Raw genomic sequence first — 26,608 nt, forward strand, 5'->3', positions numbered from 1 at the left:
ATCCAACATACACAAGTCAAGTTATGATTTTTTAAAGGTTTACAATAAAAAGAGTCTTTAGGTAGTTGTAACACCACACTAGCGCTGCTAGCGTGAAAATGTACCTGGTTTGCGGCAAAAATAACCCCGAACGGGCGGTGTGCGTCGAAAATAACCCTGCACGGGTATATGCGTCAAACAGCTCGGCACGGCGAGGCGCGTCGAAAAAGCCAGCCATGCGACGGTCCGAAAGTCCCGCGGCGCTGGTTGCGATCTCTCAGCCTTCGTCAGCGATGCTGCGCGTCGTTTCTCCTGCTCCGGGCGTCGATTCTCCGGCCGCGTTTCCTGCGGCGTCGTTTCTCAGCTGCGGAGTCGGCGTCGCGTCGTTTTCTCAGCCGCGATCGGATTCGCGTCGATCTTTTCTCCGCACGGCGCTCGGTGCGTGTATTTTTGTCCTTAGGCTGCCAGCCTCTCCTTTCAGGGTCCCAGGAACTGGAAGGGCACCACAGAGCAGAGTAGGGGTCTCTCCAGAGACTCCAGGTGCTGGCAGGAAGAAGTCTTTGCTATCCCTGAGACTTCAACAACAGGAGGCAAGCTCTACATCAAGCCCTTGGAGATTTCTTCTTCAAGATGGAAGGCACACAAAGTCCAGTCTTTGCCCTCTTACTCTGGCAGAAGCAGCACTGCAGGAAAGCTCCACAAAGCACAGTCACAGGCAGGGCAGCACTTGTTCCTCAGCGATCAGCTCTTCTCCAGGCAGAGGTTCCCCTTGATTCCAGAAGTGTTTCTAAAGTTTGTAAGTTTGGGTGCCCTTCTTATACCCATTTTAGTCTTTGAAGTCACCTTCCTTCAAAGGGGACTCACACCTTCTTGTGAAATCCTGCCTTGCCCAGGCAAGGCCTCAGACACACACCAGGGGGCTGGAGACAGCATTGTCAGAGGCAGGCACAGTCCTTTCAGATGAGAGTGACCACTCCACCCCTCCCTCCTAGCAGAGATGGCTAATCAGGAAATGCAGATCACACCCCAGCTCCCTTTGTGTCACTGTCTGGTGTGAGGTGAAAAACAACCCAACTGTCAAACTGACCCAGACAGGGAATCCACAAACAAGGCAGAGTCACAGAATGGTTTAAGCAAGAAAATGCTCACTTTCTAAAAGTGGCATTTCCAAACTCACAATCTCAAAATCAACTTTACTAAAAGATGTATTTTTAAATTGTGAGTTCAGGGATCCCAAACTCCACATGTCCATCTACTCTCTAGGGGAATCTACACTTTAATCATATTTAAAGGTAGCCCCCCATATTATCCTATGAGAGAGACAGACCTTGCAACAGTGAAAACGAAATTGGCAGTATTTCACTGTCAGGACATATAAACCACATTACTATATGTCCTACCTTATCCATACACTGCACCCTGCCCTTGGGGCTACCTAGGGCCTACCTTAGGGGTGCCTTACATGTAAGGAAAGGGAAGGTTTAGGCCTGGCAAGTGGGTACACTTGCCAAGTCGAATTTACAGTGTAAAAATACACACACAGACACTGCAGTGGCAGGTCTGAGACATGATTACAGAGCTACTTATGTGGGTGGCACAACCAGTGCTGCAGGCCCACTAGTAGCATTTGATTTACAGGCCCTGGCACCTCTAGTGCACATTACTAGGGACTTACTAGTAATTCAAATATGCCAATCATGGATGAACCACTTACATATAATTTAAACAGGAGCACTTGCACTTTAGCACTGGTTAGCAGTGGTAAAGTGCCCAGAGTAACAAAAACAGCAAAATCAGAGTCCAGCACACATCAACAACCTGGGGAACAGAGGCAAAAAGTTAAGGGAGACCACGCCAAGGATGAAAAGTCTAACACCCTTAAATACTAAATTTAAGGGCGTGTTTAGGTCTGGGGGGTTAGTAGCAAATGGCTACTAGCCCTGAGGGTGGGTACACCCTCTTTGTGTCTCCTCCCAAGGGGAGGGGGTCACAATCCTAACCCTATTGGGGGAATCCTCCATCTGCAAGATGGAGGATTTCTAAAAGTTAGTCACCTCAGCTCAGGACACCTTAGGGGCTGTCCTGACTGGCCAGTGACTCCTTGTTATTCTCATTATTTTCTCCGGCCTTGCCGCCAAAAGTGGGGGCCGTGGCCGGAGGGGGGCGGGCAACTCCACTAAGCTGGAGTGTCCTGCGGTGCTGTGACAAAGGGGTGAGCCTTTGAGGCTCACCGCCAGGTGTCACAGCTCCTGCCTGGGGGAGGTGTTAGCATCTCCACCCAGTGCAGGCTTTGTTACTGGCCTCAGAGTGACAAAGGCACTCTCCCCATGGGGCCAGCAACATGTCTCTAGTGTGGCAGGCTGCTGGAACTAGTCAGCCTACACAGACAGTCGGTTAAGTTTCAGGGGGCACCTCTAAGGTGCCCTCTGGGGTGTATTTTGCAATAAAATGTACACTGGCATCAGTGTGCATTTATTGTGCTGAGAAGTTTGATACCAAACTTCCCAGTTTTCAGTGTAGCCATTATGGTGCTGTGGAGTTCGTGTAAAACCGACTCCCAGACCATATACTCTTATGGCTACCCTGCACTTACAATGTCTAAGGTTTTGCTTAGACACTGTAGGGGCACAGTGCTCATGCACTGGTACCCTCACCTATGGTATAGTGCACCCTGCCTTAGGGCTGTAAGGCCTGCTAGAGGGGTGTCTTACCTATACTGCATAGGCAGTGAGAGGCTGGCATGGCACCCTGAGGGGAGTGCCATGTCAACTTACTCGTTTTGTCCTCACTAGCACACACAAGCTGGCAAGCAGTGTGTCTGTGCTGAGTGAGAGGTCTCCAGGGTGGCATAAGACATGCTGCAGCCCTTAGAGACCTTCCTTGGCATCAGAGCCCTTGGTACTAGAAGTACCAGTTACAAGGGACTTATCTGGATGCCAGGGTCTGCCAAATGTGGAATCAAAAGTACAGGTTAGGGAAAGAACACTGGTGCTGGGGCCTGGTTAGCAGGCCTCAGCACACTTTCAATTGTAAACATAGCATCAGCAAAGGCAAAAAGTCAGGGGGCAACCATGCCAAGGAGGCATTTCCTTACACTCTGCCACCAATCAAAATAAAATGAAAGCTGGCATTCCAAGAGGCGGAAATGCAGCCAAAAGCAAAAGAGGCAAAAGACAAAACACCACCAAGGTTTTTGCCACGGACTTCACCAGTGCACTCACTGCATCTGTCCCCGGTAGCAACACCCCCAATACAGTCGCCAACACACGCGGGGATGACACGATGACCCGGATGCATGGGAATTATATGATTCACCTGTCTCTGACAATAGTCCCGATTGCTACCCAGCAAGGCCATCACCACCAGATGACAGCACTGCATATATGCAGGTGGTATCAAGGGCAGCTACTTTCCATAATGTAGCAATGCATGCGGAGCCAATAGAAGACGACTTATTGTTTAATACCTTGGCATCCACGCACAGCTCTTACCAGTTTACCAATGCTCACGGGCATGCTAAAACACGCCGAACAGGTGTTCCAGGACCCAGTGAAAGGCAGAGTGTAAAGAAATGGCTCCCTGTTGCAGTTACCCCCCACTTTTTGCCTGATACTGATGCTGACTTGACTGAGAAGTGTGCTGGGACCCTGCTAACCAGGCCCCAGCACCAGTGTTCTTTTACCTAAAATGTACCATTGATTCCACAATTGGCACACCCTGGCATCCAGATAAGTCCCTTGTAACTGGTACCTCTGGTACCAAGGGCCCTGATGCCAGGGAAGGTCTCTAAGGGCTGCAGCATGTGTTATGCCACCCTGGAGACCCCTCACTCAGCACAGACACACTGCTTACCAGCTTGTGTGTGCTAGTGAGAACAAAATGTGTAAGTCGACATGGCACTCCCCTCAGGGTGCCATGCCAGCCTCTCACTGCCTATGCAGTATAGGTAAGACACCCCTCTAGCAGGCCTTACAGCCCTAAGGCAGGGTGCACTATACCATAGGTGAGGGTACCAGTGCATGAGCACTGTACCCCTACAGTGTCTAAGCAAAACCTTAGACATTGTAAGTGCAGGGTAGCCATAAGAGTATATGGTCTGGGAGTCTGTTTTACACGAACTCCACAGCACCATAATGGCTACACTGAAAACTGGGAAGTTTGGTATCAAACTTCTCAGCACAATAAATGCACCCTGATGCCAGTGTACATTTTATTGTAAAATACACCACAGAGGGCACCTTAGAGGTGCTCCCTAAAACTTAACCGACTATCTGTGTAGGCTGACTGGTTCCAGCAGCCTGCCACACTAGAGACATGTTGCTGGCCCCATGGGGAGAGTGCCTTTGTCACTCTGAGGCCAGTAACAAAGCCTGCACTGGGTGGAGATGCTAACACCTCCCCCAGGCAGGAGCTGTAACACCTGGCAGTGAGCCTCAAAGGCTCACCCCTTTGTCACAGCACAGCAGGGCACTCCAGCTTAGTGGAGTTGCCCGCCCCCTCTGGCCACGGCCCCCACTTTTGGCGGCAAGCCTGGAGGAAACAAAGAAAGCAACAAGGAGGAGTCACTGACCAGTCAGGACAGCCCCTAAGGTGTCCTGAGCTGAGGTGACTCTAACTTTTAGAAATCCTCCATCTTGCAGATGGAGGATTCCCCCAATAGGATTAGGGATGTGCCCCCCTCCCCTTAGGAGGAGGCACAAAGAGGGTGTACCCACCCTCAGGGCTAGTGGCCATTGGCTACTAACCCCCCAGACCTAAACACGCCCTTAAATTTAGTATTTAAGGGCTTCCCTGAACCTAGAAACTAGATTCCTGCAACTACAAGAAGGACTGCCGAGCTGACAAACCCCTGCAGAGGAAGAACAGAAGACACCAACTGCCTTGGCCCCAGACTTACCGGCCTGTCTCCTGCCTTCCAAAGAAACCTGCTCCAGCGACGCTTTCCAAGGGACCAGCGACCTCTGAATCCTCTGAGGACTGCCCTGCTTCGAAAAAGACAAACTCCTGAGGACAGCGGCACTGCTCCAAAAGAACTGCAACTTTGTTACAAGGAGCAGATTTAAAGACCCCTGCAACTCCCCGCAAGAAGCGTGAGACTTGCAACACTGCACCCGGCGACCCCGACTCGACTGGTGGAGGACCCTCCGGCGACTCTACGACTGTGAGTAACCAAAGTTGTCCCCCCTGAGCCCCCACAGCGACGCCTGCAGAGGGAATCCCCAGGCTCCCCCTGACAGCAACTAACACCAGACTCGGTGGTCGTGGGAGCAGCCAGGAAAAAGGCAAACTCCCAATTGTCAGACGTACCACCACCCGACAAGGAAAGTCAGAAGTTCAGTGCTGCAGGCAAGTGTGTGGCGGCACAGGCAGCCAATCAATGGCGAATTGCCAATTCAAAGGCTCTATTGGCTCGCTACGACAGGGCGCATTGGGACGAGATGCAGCATATAATACAGCACTTGCCCAAAGAACACCAAAAGCGTGCCCAACAGGTTGTTGAGGCAGGACAAGCGATGTCCAACAACCAAATAAGGTCTGCAATGGACTTGGCAGACACCACAGCTCGGACAGTGAACACTGCGGTAACCATCCGTAGGCACGCATATGGTTACGGAGCTCTGGTTTTAAGCCAGAAATCCAGCAAGCTGTGCTGAATATGCTGTTCAACCAAGAACAATTGTTTGGGCCGGAGGTGGATACGGCAATCAAAAAGGACACGGCCAAAGCCAAGGGCGCGCTCTACTCCCCACAAAAGAGAGGCACTTTTAGAAGGCCACAGTTTAGAGGGGGGAGGGTTTCGTGCACAAACCAGAGCCTTCCACTTCACAAACTAGACCTACATACCAGGGCCATTACCAAAGAGGAGGTTTTCGAGGAACATACAGGGATGGACAATTCCCCAAACTAAGGGGGAAATTCCAAAGCCCAAAAAACCCTCAAGCCAAACAGTGACTTCAATGTCACAAACCCCACCACTCAACACCAGTGGGGGGGAGACTTACCACATACTACCGCAACTGGGAAAAAATAACTACGGACGCATGGGTCCTAGCCATTATCCAACATGGTTATTGCATAGAATTCCTACAATTGCCACCAGATGTGCCCCCAAGAGCACACAATGCCCCTCATTCTAACTGCGGCGCCCGGCCCAGCGGGAAAGGCCCTGCAACAAGGAAGCCGGCTCCGAATGGAGCCGGCGGAGTTGCAGGGGTGCGACGGGTGCAGTTGCACCCGTCGCGATTTTCACTCTCTGCAATGAGACAGTGAAAATCTTTAGGGGGCCCTTGCACTGCCCATGCCATTGGCATGGGCAGTGCAGGGGCCCCCAGGGGCCCCACGACACCCGTTCCCGCCATCCTGTTTCTGGCGGTGAAAACAGCCAGAAACAGGCTGGCGGGAAGGGGGTCGGAATCAGCGCCGCCATGGAGGATTCCCCCAGCCGGGGGAAATCCGGCGGAAAACGCCGGACCCGGCTGGGCGACGCGGCTTCACAGCCGCGGTCGGAATAAGAAATGAAGCACCGCCAGCCTGTTGGCGGTGCTTCAGCCGGCCTCCACCCTGGCGGTCATAGACCGCCAGGGTCAGAATGACCCTCTATGTCCAAACAACACTTAGACCTGTTACAACTAGAAGTCCAAGCATTGTTACAAAAACAAGCAATAGAACTAGTACCCAACCATCAAAAAGGAACCGGTGTCTACTCCCTGTATTTCCTAATTCCAAAGAAGGACAAAACGCTGAGACCCATATTAGACCTCAGAACACTGAATCTTTGCATCAGATCACTTTCACATTGTAACACTTCAAGACGTGATTCCCCTTGCTCAAAAAACAGGGCTACATGTCAACATTAGATCTCAAGGATGCATATTTCCACATACTGTAGGAAGTTGGCTCTGTATGCACTGTTTCAAAGTAAGGAATAGTATGCACAGAGTCCAAGGGTTCCCCTTAGAGGTAAGATAGTGGCAAAAAGAGAATTCTAATGCTCGATTTCGTGTTAGTATGGTCGAGCAGTAGGCTTATCAAAGGAGTAGTGTTAAGCACTTGTACACACAAGCAATAAATGAGGAACACACACTCAGAGACAATTCCAGGCCAATATGTTTTTGTATAGAAAAATATATTTTCTTACTTTATTTAAAGAACCACAGGTTCAAGATTTACATGTAATACTTTAAATTAAAGGTATTACAGGTAGGTACTTTAGGAACTTTGAATAATCAAATTAGCATATACAGTTTTCACATAAATCACATAGCTATTTTAAAACTAGACACTTAGTGCAATTTTCAACAGTTCCTAGGGGGAGTAAGAGTTAGTTAGTTTTTGCAGGTAAGTAACCCACCTACAGGGTTCAAGTTTGGGTCCAAAGTAGCCCACTGTTGGGGGTTCAGAGCAACCCCAAAGTACCACACCAGCAGCTCAGGGCCAGTCAGGTGCAGAGGTCAAAGTGGTGCCCAAAACGCATAGGCCTCAGCAGCGCGGGGGTGGCCGGGTGCAGTGTGCAAACAAGCGTCTGGTTTGTAATTGAAATCAATGGGAGACCAAGGGGTCTCTTCAGCGATGCATTCAAGGGGGGGTGGGGGGGGCTCCTCTGGGTAGCCACCACCTGGGCAAGGGAGAGGGCCTCCTGGGGGGGTCACTCCTGCACTGGAGTTCAGATCCTTCAGGTCCTGGGGGCTGCGGGTGCAGAGTCTTTGCCAGGCGTCGGGATCTGAGGAACAGGCAGTCTCGGTCAGGGGAGCGTCGGGATTCCGTCGGGATTCAGGCGTCGGTGGGGGGACAACTCTGGCTACTCACGGTCTTGCAGTCGCCGGGGAGTCCTCCCTGAAGTGATTGTTCTCCAAAAGTCGAGCCGGGGGTGTTGGGTGCAGAGTAGCAAGTCTCACGCTTCCGGCGGGAAACGCAAGTTGTTTCAAACTTGCTGATTTGTTTCAAAGTTGAGGTCTTTGGTGAACAGGGCCGCTGTCCTCCTGGAGTTCTTGGTCCTTCTAGAGCAGGGCAGTCCTCTGGGGATTCAGAGGTCGCTGGTCCCTGGGGAAAGCGTCGCTGGAGCAGTGTCTTTAGAAGGGGGGAGACAGTCCAGTAGAGCTGGGGCCAAAGCAGTTGGTGTCTCCGTCTTCTCTGCAGGGTTTTTCAGCTTAGCAGTCCTCTTCTTAGGTTGCAGGAATCTGAGTTCCTAGGTTCTGAGGAGCCCCTAAATACTGAATTTAGGGGTGTGTTTAGGTCTGGGGGGGTTAGGAGCCAATGGCTACTAGCCCTGAGGGTGGCCACACCCTCTTTGTGCCTCCTCCCTGAGGGGAGGGGGGGGGGGCACATCCCTAATCCTATTGGGGTAATCCTCCATCTGCAAGATGGAGGATTTCTAAAAGTCCGAGTCATCTCAGCTCAGGTTGCCTTAGGGGCTGTCCTGACTGGCCAGTGACTCCTCCTTGTTTTTCTCATTATCTCCTCCGGCCTTGCCGCCAAAAGTGGGGCCGTGGCCGGATGGGGCAGGCAACTCCACTAGCTGGAATGCCCTGGGGTGCTGTAACAAAGGGGGTGAGCCTTTGAGGCTCACCGCCAGGTGTTACAGTTCCTGCAGGGGGAGGTGATAAGCATCTCCACCCAGTGCAGGCTTTGTTACTAGCCACAGATTGACAAAGGCACTCTCCCCATGTGGCCAGCAACATGTCTGTAGTGTGGCAGGTTGCTAAAACCAATCAGCCTACACAGATAGTCGGTTAAGGTTTCAGGGGGCACCTCTAAGGTGCCCTCTTGGGTGTAGGTTACAATAAAATGTACACTGGCATCAGTGTGCATTTATTGTGCTGAGAAGTTTGATACCAAACTTCCCAGTTTTCAGTGTAGCCATTATGGTGCTGTGGAGTTCGTGCATGACGGACTCCCAGACCATATACTCTTATGGCTACCCTGCACTTACAATGTCTAAGGTTTTGCTTAGACACTGTAGGGGCATAGTGCTCATGCACTGGTGCCCTCATCCATGGTATAGTGCACCCTGCCTTAGGGCTGTAAGGCCTGCTTGAGGGGTGACTTATCTATACTGCATAGGCAGTGTGAGGTTGGCATGGCACCCTGAGGGGAGTGCCATGTCGACTTACTCATTTTGTCCTCACCAGCACACACAAGCTGGCAAGCAGTGTGTCTGTGCTGAGTGAGGGGTCCCCAGGGTGGCATAAGATATGCTGCAGCCCTTAGAGACCTTCCCTGGCATCAGGGCCCTTGGTACTAGAAGTACCAGTTACAAGGGACTTATCTGGATGCCAGGGTCTGCCAATTGTGGATACAAAAGTACAGGTTAGGGAAAGAACACTGGTGCTGGGGCCTGGTTAGCAGGCCTCAGCACACTTTCAATTGTAAACATAGCATCAGCAAAGGCAAAAAGTCAGGGGGCAACCATGCCAAGGAGGCATTTCCTTACACAACCCCCCCCCCCAAACGAAAGAGGATGAGACTAACCTTTCCCAAGAGAGTCTTCATTTTCTAAGTGGAAGAACCTGGAAAGGCCATCTGCATTGGCATGGGCAGTCCCAGGTCTGTGTTCCACTATAAAGTCCATTCCCTGTAGGGAGATGGACCACCTCAACAGTTTTGGATTTTCACCTTTCATTTGCATCAGCCATTTGAGAGGTCTGTGGTCAGTTTGAACTAAAAGAGGTATGGTCTCAGCTTCTTCAGGGACCAAACCACAGCAAAGGCCTCCCTCTCAATGGCACTCCAACGCTGCTCCCTGGGGAGTAACCTCCTGCTAATGAAAGCAACAGGCTGGTCAAGGCCATCATCATTTGTTTGGGACAAAACTGCCCCTATCCCATGTTCAGAGGCATCAGTCTGCACAATGAACTGCTTAGAATAATCTGGAGCTTTTAGAACTGGTGCTGAGCACATTGCTTGTTTCAGGGTGTCAAAGGCCTGTTGGCATTCCACAGTCCAGTTCACTTTCTTGGGCATTTTCTTGGAGGTGAGTTCAGTGAGGGCTGTCACAATGGATCCATATCCCTTCACAAACCTCCTGTAATACCCAGTCAAGCCAAGGAATGCCCTGACTTGAGTCTGGGTTTTTGGAGCTACCCAGTCCAGAATAGTCTGGATCTTGGGTTGGAGTGGCTGAACTTGGCCTCCACCTACAAGGTGGCCCAAGTAAACCACAGTTCCCTGCCCTATCTGGCATTTGGATGCCTTGATAGAGAGGCCTGCAGATTGCAGAGCCTTCAAAACCTTCTTCAGGTGGACCAGGTGATCCTGCCAGGTGGAGCTAAAGACAGCAATATCATCAAGATAAGCTGTGCTAAAGGACTCCAAGCCAGCAAGGACTTGATTCACCAACCTTTGGAAGGTGGCAGGGGCATTCTTTAAACCAAAGGGCATAACAGTAAACTGATAATGCCCATCAGGTGTGGAGAATGCTGTTTTCTCTTTTGCTCCAGGTGCCATTTTTATTTGCCAGTACCCTGCTGTCAAGTCAAAGGTACTTAAGAATTTGGCAGCACCTAATTTATCTATGAGCTCATCAGCTCTTGGAATTGGATGAGCATCCGTCTTGGTGACAGAATTGAGCCCTCTGTAGTCCACACAAAACCTCATCTCTTTCTTTCCATCTTTGGTGTGAGGTTTGGGGACTAAGACCACTGGGCTAGCCCAGGGGCTGTCAGAGCGCTCAATTACTCCCAATTCCAGCATCTTGTGGACTTCCACCTTGATGCTTTCCTTAACATGGTCAGATTGTCTAAAGATTTTGTTCTTGACAGGCATGCTGTCTCCTGTGTCCACATCATGGGTACACAGGTGTGTCTGACCAGGGGTTAAGGAGAAGAGTTCAGGAAACTGTTGTAGGACTCTCCTACAATCAGCTTGCTGTTGGCCAGAGAGGGTGTGTAGGAAGTTGGCTCTGTATGTGCTATTTCAAAGTAAGGAATAGCATGCACAGAGTCCAAGGGTTCCCCTTAGAGGTAAAATAGTGGTAAAAATAGATAATACTAATGCTCTATTTTGTGGTAGTGTGGTCGAGCAGTAGGCTTATCCAAGGAGTAGTGTTAAGCATTTGTTGTACATACACATAGACAATAAATGAGGTACACACACTCAGAGACAAATCCAGCCAATAGGTTTTTATATAGAAAAATATCTTTTCTTAGTTTATTTTAAGAACCACAGGTTCAAATTCTACATGTAATATCTCATTCGAAAGGTATTGCAGGTAAGTACTTTAGGAACTTCAAATCATCAAAATTGCATGTATACTTTTCAAGTTATTGACAAATAGCTGTTTTAAAAGTGGACACTTAGTGCAATTTTCACAGTTCCTAGGGGAGGTAAGTATTTGTTAGTTTTACCAGGTAAGTAAGACACTTACAGGGTTCAGTTCTTGGTCCAAGGTAGCCCACCGTTGGGGGTTCAGAGCAACCCCAAAGTCACCACACCAGCAGCTCAGGGCCGGTCAGGTGCAGAGTTCAAAGTGGTGCCCAAAACACATAGGCTAGAATGGAGAGAAGGGGGTGCCCCGGTTCCGGTCTGCTTGCAGGTAAGTACCCGCGTCTTCGGAGGGCAGACCAGGGGGGTTTTGTAGGGCACCGGGGGGGACACAAGTCCACCCAGAAATTTCACCCTCAGCGGCGCGGGGGCGGCCGGGTGCAGTGTAGAAACAAGCGTCGGGTTCGCAATGTTAGTCTATGAGAGATCTCGGGATCTCTTCAGCGCTGCAGGCAGGCAAGGGGGGGGTTCCTCGGGGAAACCTCCACTTGGGCAAGGGAGAGGGACTCCTGGGGGTCGCTTCTCCAGTGAAAGTCCGGTCCTTCAGGTCCTGGGGGCTGCGGGTGCAGGGTCTCTCCCAGGCGTCGGGACTTTAGATTCAAAGAGTCGCGGTCAGGGGAAGCCTCGGGATTCCCTCTGCAGGCGGCGCTGTGGGGGCTCAGGGGGGACAGGTTTTGGTACTCACAGTATCAGAGTAGTCCTGGGGTCCCTCCTGAGGCGTCGGATCTCCACCAGTCGAGTCGGGGTCGCCGGGTGCAGTGTTGCAAGTCTCACGCTTCTTGCGGAGAGCTTGCAGGGTTCTTTAAAGCTGCTGGAAACAAAGTTGCAGCTTTTCTTGGAGCAGGTCCGCTGTCCTCGGGAGTTTCTTGTCTTTTCGAAGCAGGGGCAGTCCTCAGAGGGTGTCGAGGTCGCTGGTCCCTTCGGAAGGCGTCGCTGGAGCAGGATCTTTGGAAGGCAGGAGACAGGCCGGTGAGTTTCTGGAGCCAAGGCAGTTGTCGTCTTCTGGTCTTCCGCTGCAGGGGTTTTCAGCTGGGCAATCCTTCTTCTTGTTGCAGGAATCTAATTTTCTAGGGTTCAGGGTAGCCCTTAAATACTAAATTTAAGGGCGTGTTTAGGTCTGGGGGGTTAGTAGCCAATGGCTACTAGCCCTGAGGGTGGGTACACCCTCTTTGTGCCTCCTCCCAAGGGGAGGGGGTCACAATCCTAACCCTATTGGGGGAATCCTCCATCTGCAAGATGGAGGATTTCTAAAAGTTAGAGTCACTTCAGCTCAGGACACCTTAGGGGCTGTCCTGACTGGCCAGTGACTCCTCCTTGTTGCTTTCTTTGTTCCCTCCAGCCTTGCCGCCAAAAGTGGGGGCCGTGGCCGGAGGGGGCGGGCAACTCCACTAAGCTGGAGTGCCCTGCTGGGCTGTGACAAAGGGGTGAGCCTTTGAGGCTCACCGCCAGGTGTCACAGTTCCTGCCTGGGGGAGGTGTTAGCATCTCCACCCAGTGCAGGCTTTGTTACTGGCCTCAGAGTGACAAAGGCACTCTCCCCATGGGGCCAGCAACATGTCTCTGGTGTGGCAGGCTGCTGGAACTAGTCAGCCTACACAGACAGTCGGTTAAGTTTCAGGGGGCACCTCTAAGGTGCCCTCTGTGGTGTATTTTACAATAAAATGTACACTGGCATCAGTGTGCATTTATTGTGCTGAGAAGTTTGATACCAAACTTCCCAGTTTTCAGTGTAGCCATTATGGTGCTGTGGAGTTCGTGTAAAACAGACTCCCAGACCATATACTCTTATGGCTACCCTGTACTTACAATGTCTAAGGTTTTGCTTAGACACTGTAGGGGCACAGTGCTCATGCACTGGTACCCTCACCTATGGTATAGTGCACCCTGCCTTAGGGCTGTAAGGCCTGCTAGAGGGGTGTCTTACCTATACTGCATAGGCAGTGAGAGGCTGGCATGGCACCCTGAGGGGAGTGCCATGTCGACTTACTCATTTTGTTCTCACCAGCACACACAGGCTTGTAAGCAGTGTGTCTGTGCTGAGTGAGGGGTCTCTAGGGTGGCATAATACATGCTACAGCCCTTAGAGACCTTCCTTGGCATCAGGGCCCTTGGTACTAGAAGTACCAGTTACAAGGGACTTATCTGAATGCCAGGGTGTGCCAATTGTGGCTACAATGGTACTTTTTAGGTGAAGGAACACTGGTGCTGGGGCCTGGTTAGCAGGGTCCCAGCACTCTTCTTAGTCAAGTCAGCATCAGTATCAGGCAAAAAGTGGGGGGTAACTGCAACAGGGAGCCATTTCTTTACAGGGTGTCTGAGTAGATCACTCCATCTACTGTGCCATCTTTTGGGTCTGATGACAGAAGATCAGGGAGAGGTTCACTCTCTGCCTCCTGATCCTCATCTGTTACCATCAACAGATTGACATCAGCCCTGTCATGGAAGAGCTTAAGGCGGTTCACATGGATCACCCTCTTGGGGCTCCTGCTTGTGCCCAGGTCCACCAGGTAGGTGACCTGACTCTTCCTTTCTAGTACTGGGTAAGGGCCACTCCATTTGTCCTGGAGTGCCCTGGGAGCCACAGGCTCCAGAACCCAGACTTTCTGCCCTGGTTGGAACTCAACCAGTGCAGCCTTTTGGTCATACCAAAACTTCTGGAGCTGTTGGCTGGCCTCAAGGTTTTTGGTTGCCTTTTCCATGTACTCTGCCATTCTAGAGCGAAGGCCAAGTACATAGTCCACTATGTCTTGTTTAGGCTCATGGAGAGGTCTCTCCCAGCCTTCTTTGACAAGAGCAAGTGGTCCTCTTACAGGATGACCAAACAGAAGTTCAAAGGGTGAGAATCCTACTCCCTTCTGTGGCACCTCTCTGTAAGCGAAAAGCAGACATGGCAAGTGGACATCCCATCTCCTTTTGATTTTTTCTGGGAGCCCCATGATCATGCCCTTTAATGTCTTGTTGAATCTCTCAACTAAGCCATTAGTTTGTGGATGGTATGGTGTAGTGAATTTATAAGTCACCCCACACTCATTCCACATGTGCTTTAGGTATGCTGACATGAAGTTGGTACCTCTGTCAGACACCACCTCCTTAGGGAAACCCACTCTGGTAAAGATACCAATGAGGGCCTTGGCTACTGCAGGAGCAGTAGTCGACCTAAGGGGAATAGCTTCAGGATACCTGGTAGCATGATCCACTACTACCAGGATATACATATTTCCTGAGGCTGTGGGAGGTTCTAGTGGACCAACTATGTCCACACCCACTCTTTCAAAGGGAACCCCCACCACTGGAAGTGGAATGAGGGGGGCCTTTGGATGCCCACCTGTCTTACCACTGGCTTGACAGGTGGGGCAGGAGAGGCAAAACTCCTTAACCATGTTGGACATATTGGGCCAGTAGAAGTGGTTGACTAACCTCTCCCACGTCTTGGTTTGTCCCAAATGTCCAGCAAGGGGAATGTCATGGGCCAATGTTAGGATGAACTTCCTGAACAGCTGAGGCACTACCACTCTCCTAGTGGCACCAGGTTTGGAGTCTCTGGCCTCAGTGTACAGGAGTCCATCTTCCCAATAGACCCTATGTGTTCCATTTTTCTTGCCTTTGGACTCTTCAGCAGCTTGCTGCCTAAGGCCTTCAAGAGAGGGACAGGTTTCTTGTCCCTTACACAGCTCCTCCCTTGAGGGTCCCCCTGGGCCTAAGAGCTCAACCTGATAAGGTTCAAGCTCCAAAGGCTCAGTTCCCTCAGAGGGCAGAACTTCTTCCTGAGAAGAGAGGTTCCCTTTCTTTTGCTGTGTTGCAGTTGGTTTCCCAACTGACTTTCCTGTTCTCTTGGTAGGCTGGGCCATTCTTCCAGACTCCAGCTCTACTTGTTCACCCTGTGCCTTGCACTGTGCTCTTGTTTTCACACACACCAGTTCAGGGATACCCAGCATTGCTGCATGGGTTTTTAGTTCTACCTCAGCCCATGCTGAGGACTCCAGGTCATTTCCAAGCAGACAGTCCACTGGGATATTTGAGGAGACCACCACCTGTTTCAGGCCATTGACCCCTCCCCATTCTAAAGTAACCATTGCCATAGGATGTACTTTTCTCTGATTGTCAGCGTTGGTGACTGTGTAAGTTTTTCCAGTCAGGTGTTGGCCAGGGGAAACCAGTTTCTCTGTCACCATGGTGACACTGGCACCTGTATCCCTCAGGCCCTCTATTCTAGTCCCATTAATTAAGAGTTGCTGTCTGTATTTTTGCATGTTAGGCGGCCAGACAGCTAGTGTGGCTAAATCCACCCCACCCTCAGAAACTAGAGTAGCTTCAGTGTGGACCCTGATTTGCTCTGGGCACACTGTTGATCCCACTTGGAGACTAGCCATACCAGTGCTACCTGGATGGGAGTTTGGAGTGGAACCTTTCTTGGGACAGGCCTTGTCTCCAGTTTGGTGTCCATGCTGTTTACAGCTATGACACCAGGCCTTTTTGGGATCAAAGTTTTTACCCTTGTACCCATTGTTTTGTGAAGAGGCTCTGGGCCCACCCTCCTGTGCAGGTTTTTGGGGGCCTGTAGAAGACTCTTTACTATTTTTAGTTTTGGTTGTCTCATCACCCTTCCCCTGGGGAGTCTTTGTGACAAAGGCACTCTCCCCATGGGGCCAGCAACATGTCTCGGTTTGTGGCAGGCTGCTAAAACTAGTCAGCCTACACAGATAGTCGGTTAAGTTTCAGGGGGCACCTCTAAGGTGCCCTCTGTGGTGTATTTTACAATAAAATGTACACTGGCATCAGTGTGCATTTATTGTGTTGAGAAGTTTGATACCAAACTTCCCAGTTTTCAGTGTAGCCATTATGGTGCTGTGGAGTTCGTGTTTGACAGACTCCCAGACCATATACTCTTATGGCTACCCTGCACTTACAATGTCTAAGGTTTTGTTTAGACACTGTAGGGGTACCATGCTCATGCACTGGTACCCTCACCTATGGTATAGTGCACCCTGCCTTAGGGCTGTAAGGCCTGCTAGAGGGGTGTCTTACCTATACTGCATAGGCAGTGAGAGGCTGGCATGGCACCCTGAGGGGAGTGCCATGTCGACTTACTCGTTTTGTCCTCACTAGCACACACAAGCTGGCAAGCAGTGTGTCTGTGCTGAGTGAGAGGTCTCCAGGGTGGCATAAGACATGCTGCAGCCCTTAGAGACCTTCCTTGGCATCAGGGCCCTTGGTACTAGAAGTACCAGTTACAAGGGACTTATCTGGATGCCAGGGTCTGCCAATTGTGGATACAAAAGTACAGGTTAGGGAAAGAACACTGGTGCTGGGGCCTGGTTAGCAGGCCTCAGCACACTTTCAATTGTAAACATAGCATCAGCAAAGGCAAAAAGTCAGGGGGCAACCATGCCAAGGAGGCATTTCCTTACAGTGAGGGTACCAGTGCATGAGCATGGTACCCCTACAGTGTCCTAAACAAAACCTTAGACATTGTAAGTGCAGGGTAGCCATAAGAGTATATGGTCTGGGAGTTTGTCAAACACGAACTCCACAGCACCATAATGGCTACACTGAAAACTGGGAAGTTTGGTATCAAACTTCTCAGCACAATAAATGCACACTGATGCCAGTGTACATTTTATTGCAAAATACACCCCAGAGGGCACCTTAGAGGTGCCCCCTGAAACTTAACCGACTGTCTGTGTAGGCTGACTAGTTCCAGCAGCCTGCCACACTAGAGACATGTTGCTGGCCCCATGGGGAGAGTGCCTTTGTCACTCTGAGGCCAGTAACAAAGCCTGCACTGGGTGGAGATGCTAACACCTCCCCCAGGCAGGAGCTGTAACACCTGGCGGTGAGCCTCAAAGGCTCACCCCTTTGTCACAGCACCGCAGGACACTCCAGCTAGTGGAGTTGCCCGCCCCCCTCCGGCCCGGCCCCCCACTTTTGGCGGCAAGGCCGGAGAAAATAATGAGAATAACAAGGAGGAGTCACTGGCCAGTCAGGACAGCCCCTAAGGTGTCCTGAGCTGAGGTGACTCTAACTTTTAGAAATCCTCCATCTTGCAGATGGAGGATTCCCCCAATAGGGTTAGGATTGTGACCCCCCTCCCCTTGGGAGGAGGCACAAAGAGGGTGTACCCACCCTCAGGGCTAGTAGCCATTGGCTACTAACCCCCCAGACCTAAACACGCCCTTAAATTTAGTATTTAAGGGCTACCCTGAACCCCTAGAAAATTTAGATTCCTGCGACAACGAGGACTGCCCAGCTGAAAACCCCTGCAGAGGAAGGACCAGAAGACAACAACTGCCTTGGCTCCAGAAACTCACCGGCCTGTCTCCTGCCTTCCAAAGAACTCTGCTCCAGCGACGCCTTCCAAAGGGACCAGCGACCTCTGAATCCTCTGAGGACTGCCCTGCTTCGACGACGACCAGAAACTCCCGAGGACAGCGGACCTGCTCCAAAAAGACTGCAACTTTGTTTCAAGAAGCAGCTTTAAAAGAACCCTGCAACTCCCCGCAAGAAGCGTGAGACTTGCAACACTGCACCCCGGCGACCCCCGAATCGGCTGGTGGAGAACCAACACCTCAGGGAGGACCCCCGGACTACTCTACGACTGTGTACCAAAACCTGTCCCCCCTGAGCCACCACAGCGCCGCCTGCAGAGGGAATCCCGAGGCTTCCCCTGACCGCGACTCCTCTGAAACCTAAGTCCCGACGCCTGGAAAAGACCCTGCACCCGCAGTCCCCAGGACCTGAAGGACCGGACTTTCACTGCAGAAGTGACCCCCAGGAGTCCCTCTCCCTTGCCCAAGTGGAGGTTTCCCCGAGGAGGCCCCCCTTGCCTGCCTGCAGCGCTGAAGAGATCCGTTGATCTCTCATAGACTAACATTGCAAACCCGACGCTTGTTTCTACACTGCACCCGGCCGCCCAGCGCTGCTGAGGGTGAAATTTCTGTGTGGGCTTGTGTCCCCCCCCCCCCCCCCCCCCCCCCCCCCCGGTGCCCTACAAAACCCCCCTGGTCTGCCCTCCGAAGACGTGGGTACTTACCTGCAAGCAGACCGGAACCGGGGCACCCCCCTTCTCTCCATTCTAGCCTATGCGTTTTGGGCACCACTTTGAACTCTGCACCTGACCGGCCCTGAGCTGCTGGTGTGGTGACTTTGGGGTTGCTCTGAACCCCCAACGGTGGGCTACCTGGGACCAAGAACTGAACCCTGTAAGTGTCTTACTTACCTGGTAAAACTAACAAAAACTTACCTCCCCCAGGAACTGTGAAAATTGCACTAAGTGTCCACTTTTGAAATAGCTATTTGTGAATAACTTGAAAAGTATACATGCAATTGAAATGATTCAAAGTTCCTAATGTACTTACCTGCAATACCTTTCAAACAAGATATTACATGTTAAATTTGAACCTGTGGTTCTTAAAATAAACTAAGAAAAGATATTTTTCTATACAAAAACCTATTGGCTGGATTTGTCTCTGAGTGTGTGTACCTCATTTATTGGCTGTGTATGTACAACAAATGCTTAACACTACTCCTTGGATAAGCCTACTGCTCGACCACACTACCACCAAAATAGAGCATTAGTATTATCTATTTTTACCACTATTTTACCTCTAAGGGGAACCCTTGGACTCTGTGCATGCTATTCCTTACTTTGAAATAGCACATACAGAGCCAACTTCCTACAATGCTTAATTATAAATGATGGTTGCACCTATGCGGGGAATGCCTTTTTGTGATGCACATGGTTAGGTGACATAATGGACTCCTGTAACCCTGGTGAAAGGAAAGGTTAAGTACACACCAGAGTGACTACATGGTAGAACTCTGCCTGATACCTGCTCTGTAGACCTCCCCATTCTCCTGTACATTCATTGGGGTGTGGTGGGGAAAGAAGGGCCATGTGGGTTGGAGTGCAGGCTTGTGGCATTTGAAGTCTGCCATTGAGCCTGCCTCAGAATAGTGGACTGAAGCAGTGATGTCCAAGCACCTGCTAATCGGCTGTGAAGCATATTTCTTCATGTTCTTGACCCGACACTTGGGTTACTGCAAACAGCATTTTAAGAAAAGTGTAAGTCATTCACTCCAGAGGAAGACAGCTAAACCCTACTTCCTTCCATCACTTTGGGTGTGCAATGGATTTCCCACTCGGCTAGGCATATGCAATATAACCTCTGGCACTCATGGGTGTATCTGCTAGTCTGAGGGTGCTGTGGTCGCTTAACTATATGCTAATCAAAGTTTCTCCTTTCATAAGTTATCTCTGCACTTCTCATGCATACCCATACCCGAGAAGCTTGTGTAGGCGTGCATCAGCTAGGTTATTCAAAAAGGTCTGCATATACCCATAGTTTTAAATAATCACCGCCTCTGACAGTAAATACAAACATGCATACAGAGGAAAATATTGAAATCCCATTGGATGAACTCACAGTAGGCATTACCTAATTCAAACCACTTATGTCTGCCACCTCCTCAAGTGCGAAAGTTTCCCAAAGATGCAGTGTGGGTTGTTTGGTGTGGGTGTCCCCCCCCCCCCCCCCCCCCCCTCATTCACTCTTTGCATGTTATTACTTATGTGTTTTTACTCCTGTAAGTACGTAGATAAGTATCATACGTTATTCTCCCTTTACTTGGATATTCGTGTTTTGGTTGTGGTGTGAAGTGTTTGAGGTTAGTCCCATGGCTGGGTAAAGCAAGTACAAGTGTGTGGGGTGGCTCTTACTGGAATAAACTAGGTCTGGGATTGACCTGAACCGTTTCCTGGTATAAAACCAACTTATTGCTGCAAAAGATTCTTTATGCAGGCAAGTTTTCAACATGGCCAGACATCTTAATCATCCACTCATTTGTTGCTGGCTTTGCAGGGCATTGACTCTCCTACTTGCATGGCCTGTGGCAGTCTGAGCTTCATTTACCTACACCCCACCCCCCAAACCCCATTGGTGGGTATTCAGCTCTAAAAGTCAACCGAACTGCCGCAAAACCGGCTGTAACAAACATATATTTATTATTATTTTTTAAGTGGGAAAGAATGAAAAGAAATACTAAAGTCTGAGCAAGGAAAGGGGCACCATCTCGATTATAATGTACGGGGGCAATACCTGAACTTGGGGTTGCACATTAAGCTGAAGTTGCAACAGACCTAGAAAACTGATCTTGCATCAGGCAGTGTAGAGTGTCTGTGGAAGGGGTGGATCACATGCGAGTTATCCTTAATCTGGCTTTGGAAAGCTATGTAGAGGGATACTGGCATCTATTGGTTAATCATCAAATCCACATTAGACCTCCGTTCAGTTTGTTTGGCTGGCTCTAAACTGATTGGATTCGTAGAACACACTTGGAACACTTGTGCGAACATTGCTGCATGCAAGTTCACCAAACTCTTCAGTTCTAGAAACTGAAGTCCATTGACACATGAAAGTCACACAGTCTGTCTTGTGCCAAGTCCAAAAGGTCTCTAACACTGTGTGAAATGGATTGCGCCTTTTGCTGTACAGTCGTCTTTGTGAATAGACTTGACATTTGTTTGGTGCATAGTTAATTAAAAACTATATATATATATTAAAAGAAATGCTCTGTATGTAATGTACACGCTAATGTGACATAGGTCCTTCAATGTCGTTATTTACAGCCTTAATTTTTTTTCAGATGTATATAAGAACTTAACAAAACGGGCATTATAGCTGCTGTTGGTAGCATTAAGGGCTTGTCTGCAAGAAAATATGCCCATTTAATTAAAAGATTGACTTGACTAGGGCCATACAAAAGCAACAGTGTGGATGATTGGCTTTGGCTTGATCAGTTTACAACTGTTACTAAACTCTGGGTTGTACCGTGTTGGAATCGAGTCTTAAGGTGAGCAGGCCTCAAACGATGTAGGATAAACTTTTTGGGCTTTTGAATAACCTTTATTAGTAGTTGTCGACTAATGCGTAGAATAACTGTTGGTCATCCATGCAGGTGATAACTTTGTCAAATTCTTAACTTCTTATCTTGAATGAAGATGGTCCACTTTATATATATTTTGTGTGGTGTGTGTGTTTTTTTTTTTTTTCTCGTTTTTTAATAGCGTTCAAATTAGTTTCCAGATCAGGATAAATGATCTGGTGTGTTTTGCTTTGATTCCCTTAGTTTAAAACACGTTCTTGCAAATCAAATGCCTCTTGTCTTGCTGTTTGTTTTTGATACCAATGTCTAAACTAATATAGACCTGTCTCGGCGATAGCAATTTGTTTGCAAGACTATTGTATACCTTGTGCAAGAATCTGACTGGTGCTGGATTTTTTTTTTTTTTTTTTTTTCGTGCGAAATACACAGCTTAATTTATGCAAAATTGTGCAGCACTGGAAATTTCAGGTTAATCAAGATTATGGTAACGTTTTTTGCACCACTGGTGAGAAATGTGGGTTTCCATCAAATAAATACAACCTGTACGTGAGACAATTGTACGGTTTCAGAAGTACATTTGTGTGTTCCTTAAAGGAAGAAAACACTTCAGCAAGAACTATTTAGTATTTTTACAATGTGCTTCAAATTCTGCGTGTGAGTCTGCCCTACCACCCCCCCCCCCACCCCCCCCTCCAGATCTGGCTGTACATTTAGTGGTCAGTAAATGAGGAAGTTTTACATGTTTTAATAGTGATCTGCAGCACTCTTTGAACTCGCGGATAAAAAGCCGAAGCTTTTAAGTGGGTTCTTGCTGAAGGTCACAGCCATCAACGCTAAAGAGAAGATGAGAAAGCTAGGCATTCAAATACAGTGATCCATCTAACATAGTTTACTGTGGCTGTAAACCATGTGAAGACTGAACATTTTCAATATTTGAAGAGCTTGTTTGAGTAGTTAAGAACTTTCTTCAATTGGATTTCTTTGTTGATTACGGTCTTCCTTAATGGTTATTTTATATATATTTTTTTAAAGGTGGAGCAGGGCCTGTCCAGGTGATTATCACAGAGAATGCTAACCACCCGAACTCTCACCCTATCCAGTGGATCCCACCTCAGCCATCCCACATTAAGGAGTATGTCCTCCGGTGGAAACCAGTAAGTATGCCTTTGGGCCCTTAAGAGCAAGGAAGGAAATTCTCAAACTCTTAACCTTTTGTGTGTTGTCATTTTAAAACTATCAAAGCTACCATTCACCAGTACTTAAACTGTTTATGCAAATTTGTGTGACATGTTCTGTCCCTTGTACTATGCAGGGGGTAGAGACCATGAATGCGGAGGCAAAGCTTCAAATAGGCCATGATCGTGATGCCCCTTACCATCATTAACAATGCTTATGGCCTATTTCTGTTGACAGGTGTGATTTGTGCCATTCTGTGTGGTTGGACTCTTCTGTGTAAATGGTATGAGGCAATCTATACAAGTAGAGCAAGCACAAGAGGTTAAATTCGGACAGAGCTAGCTGCCCTAAATGAGGGGTGGACCCAGTATTCCTGGGTTAAGTAATTCTAACAAATAAAGCTGTGAGCCATTAACCAGTGATTTCCCAAAGTTGATAAACTATATTATGATTGGCTTGGAATTTGACCATTGCAATATTCTAGGTCTAGGAGGGAGACACAGCCCTAAAATGCTTGCAAGCCTCCATTGTTATTTATACACTTGTGCCCAGCAGCTTCCCAAACAGATTTTGACTAGAAAACTGGATCCTACAAGTGGTGCTATTGTGGATGGTGCCCTAGTTCATTTTCCAGATTGAACTAAATACTGTTATAGAAGCTCCTGCAGCCAAGGCCAATTCTATTTTCATAGAAGGGCCGCTGATCCAATCCTCCTGCTCCTGGACACTGATCTATTGTGAATGGAAGTCTTGAAGGATTGATTTTGCGACATAAATGCACAAGTTTCAGCCCAGGGCTAGATGAAGGCCCCAGGATGTTTCTTGCAGAAATGTGCATCCTGTTCTGAATAAATAGCTTTGAATTTGAAAGCCTCAAACCCATTGTCCACTCGTCATGTGGTCTGAGGCGTCCTCCTGTGTTACGCTCTTAAATACAGAGTACTGCCTTTCTAACCAAACTACAACTTTTGTGCAGATGTTTACTTACAGTAGATTGCTTTCTTCTGCAACTCCTTAACTTTAGTAATAACAGGATTGCATAGGAATTGGTAATCAAATGGTAGTTTGTTGCCGAGATTAAGAGTAGTCTTGTGGGATGTGGATAGGCCATTAACTAGCATTAGAAATCGCAGGTCGTCTTTAATATGGCATGATTGTTTTTGCAAGTCCACCTTGAAATAACCAACCTTCTATTTAGACTCTGGGGTGGTGGTGGTGGTGACTTTCCTTAGCTGGGCACTTCGGAGGAACTAGGCAATGAAGAGTGCTATTGTACTTCTCTTTTATAGTAGCCCGTGGAGAAGAGCCTGAATGCACCTTTGACGCAAGACTTAGTTAAGAGGTGTAGGAAGTTGGCTCTGTATGCACTATTTCAAAGTAAGGAATAGTATGCACAGAACCCAAGGGTTCCCCTTAGAGGTAAGATAGTGGCAAAAAGAGATAATACTAATGCTTTATTTTGTGGTAGTGGGGTCGAGCAGTAGGCTTATCAAAGGAGTAGTGTTAAGCATTTGTTGTACATACACACTGGCGATAAATGAGGAACACATCCTCTGAGACAATTCCAGGCCAATAGGTTTTTGTATAGAAAAATATCTTTTCTTAGTTTATTTTAAGAACCACAGGTTCAAATTCTACATGTAATACTTTGCATGAAAGGTATTGCAGGTAAGTACTTTAGGAACTTTGAATAATCACAATAGCATATATACTTTTCAAATAAAACACATATAGCTATTTTAAAACTAGACACAGTGCAATTTTCACAGTTCCTAGGGGAGGTAAGTTATTGTTAGTTCTTGCAGGTAAGTAAACCACCTACGGGGTTCAAATTGGGGTCCAAGGTAGCCCACCGTTGGGAGTTCAGAGCAACCCCAAAGTTACCACACCAGCAGCTCAGGGCCGGTCAGGTGCAGAGTTCAAAGTGGTGCCCAAAACGCATAGGCTTCAATGGAGAAGGGGGTGCCCCGGTTCCAGTCTGCCAGCAGGTAAGTACCCGCGTCTTCGGAGGGCAGACCAGGGGGGTTTTGTAGGGCACCGGGGGGGACAAGTCCACACAAAGTACACTCTCAGCAGCGCGGGGGAGGCCGGGTGCAGTGTGCGAACAAGCGTTGGGTTTGTAGTAGGAATCAATGGGAGACCAAGGGGTCTCTTCAGCGATGCAGGCAAGGGGGGGGGGGGTCCTCTGGGTAGCCACCACCTGGGCAAGGGAGAGGGCCTCCTGGGGGTCACTCCTGCACTGGAGTTCTGATCCTTCAGATCAAGGGGGTGCAGGGTCTTTTCTTGGCGTCGGGATCTTAGTCAGGCAGTCGCAGTCAGTGGGAGCCTCGGGATTCCCTCTGCAGGCGTCGCTGTGGGGGCTCAGGGGGGGACAACTTTGGTTACTCAGTCTCTGAGTCGCCGGAGGGTCCTCCCTGAAGTGTTGTTTTTCCACCAGTCGAGTCGGGGTTGCAGGGTTGCAAGTCTCACGCTTCTGGCGGGAAACGCTGTTGCCTTTAAGTTGCTCCTTTGGAAACAAAGTTGCAGTCTTGGGTGAACAGGGCCGCTGTTCTCTGGAGTTTCTTGGTCCTTTTAGAGCAGGGCAGTCCTCTGAGGATTCACAGGTCGCTGGTCCTGGGGAAAGCGTCGCTGGAGCAGTTTTCTTCCGAAGGGGGGAGACTGGCCAGTAGGGCTGGGGCCAAAGCAGTTGGTCTCTCCGTCTTCTCTGCAGGGTTTTTTCAGCTCAGCAGTCCTCTTCTTACATTGCAGGAATCTGAGTTCCTAGGTTCAGGGGAGCCCCTAAATACAGAATTTAGGGGTGTGTTTAGGTCAGCGAGGGCAGTAGCCAAGCCTATCCCTATTGGGGGGGATCCTCCATCTGCAAGATGGAGGATTCCTAAAAGTCAGTCACTTCAGCTCAGGTTGCCTTAGGGGCTGTCCTGACTGGTCAGTGGCTCCTTGTTTTTCTCATCTCCTCCAGCCTTGCCGCCAAAAGTGGGGCCGTGGCCGGAGGGGGGCGGGCAACTCCACTAGCTGGAATGCCCTGTGGTGCTGTAACAAAGGGGGTGAGCCTTTGAGGCTCACCGCCAGGTGTTACAGCTCCTGCAAGGGGGAGGTGATAGCATCTCCACCCAGTGCAGGCTTTGTTACTAGCCACAGAGTGACAAAGGCACTTTCCCCATGTGGCCAGCAACATGTCTCGAGTGTGGCAGGCTGCTAAAACCAGTCAGCCTACACAGGTAGTTGGTTAAGGTTTCAGGGGGCACCTCTAAGGTGCCCTCTGGGGTGTATTTCACAATAAAATGTACACGGGCATCAGTGTGCATTTATTCTGCTGAGAAGTTTGATACCAAACGTCCCAGTTTTCAGTGTAGCCATTATGGTGCTGTGGAGTTCGTGTTTGACAGACTCCCAGACCATATACTCTTATGGCTACCCTGCACTTACAATGTCTAAGGTTTGGTTTAGACACTGTAGGGGCACAGTGCTCATGCACTGGTGCCCTCACCTATGGTATAGTGCATCCTGCCTTAGGGTTGTAAGGCCTGCTAGAGGGGTGACTTATCTATACTGCATAGGCAGTGTGAGGTTGGCATGGCACCCTGAGGGGAGTGCCATGTAGACTTACTCGTTTTGTCCTCACCAGCACACACAAGCTGAAAAGCAGTGTGTCTGTGCTGAGTGAGGGGTCCCCAGGGTGGCATAAGATATGCTGCAGCCCTTAGGGACCTTCCCTGGCATCAGGGCCCTTGGTACCAGTTACAAGGGACTTACCTGGATGCCAGGGTGTGCCAATTGTGTAAACAAAAGTACAGGTTAGGGAAAGAACACTGGTGCTGGGGCCTGGTTAGCAGGCCTCCGCACACTTCCAATTCAAAACATAGCATAAGCAAAGGCAAAAAGTCAGGGGGTAACCATGCCAAGGAGGCATTTCCTTACAAGAGGGTTGAGTTGGTCTGCTGGGAGTGGACAAGACCGCCCAGGACTGATCCAGGCATTGCTGCCTAATGATGAAGCTGGACGTACAATGGCAGACCTGTTATCTGTTTGTCTTCGCTATGCTTGGAATGCATGCATTACCAGAATGTTGTGGCCAAAAAAAAGATTGTAGGAAAAGCCAGTTTTCTACATATTTATTTTTTTCCATACACCCAATTTGTCATGGTCTGTACACGAGTCTCCCTCTATCATCAAACAACAAAGCTGAAATTGCTTCAAAAGAGCTTGAAAGGTCTGAAATAGTTTTCTTTCTGCATCAGCAATATGCCCATATATTTGCCAAGATTTTATTTAAGTCTGCATATAGCTCAAACTACATCGGAGGAATGCTGAAG

General features: G+C 49.2%; 1 protein-coding gene across 7 annotated transcripts in view; it reads left to right on the forward strand.

Moving 5' to 3' along the window:
* FN1 (fibronectin 1) overlaps positions 1–26,608 on the forward strand; it is a 169,419-nt gene that overhangs the window by 45,262 nt on the left and 97,549 nt on the right. For all 7 annotated transcript variants that reach the window (XM_069225626.1, XM_069225627.1, XM_069225629.1 and 4 more), the window contains exon 13: positions 22,152–22,273. In XM_069225626.1, coding sequence (XP_069081727.1) covers positions 22,152–22,273 — 122 coding nt within the window. The remainder of the gene's footprint in view (positions 1–22,151; positions 22,274–26,608) is intronic.

Source organism: Pleurodeles waltl, chromosome 3_1, assembly GCF_031143425.1.
Source record: "Pleurodeles waltl isolate 20211129_DDA chromosome 3_1, aPleWal1.hap1.20221129, whole genome shotgun sequence".
NCBI classification, from domain to species: domain Eukaryota; kingdom Metazoa; phylum Chordata; class Amphibia; order Caudata; family Salamandridae; genus Pleurodeles; species Pleurodeles waltl.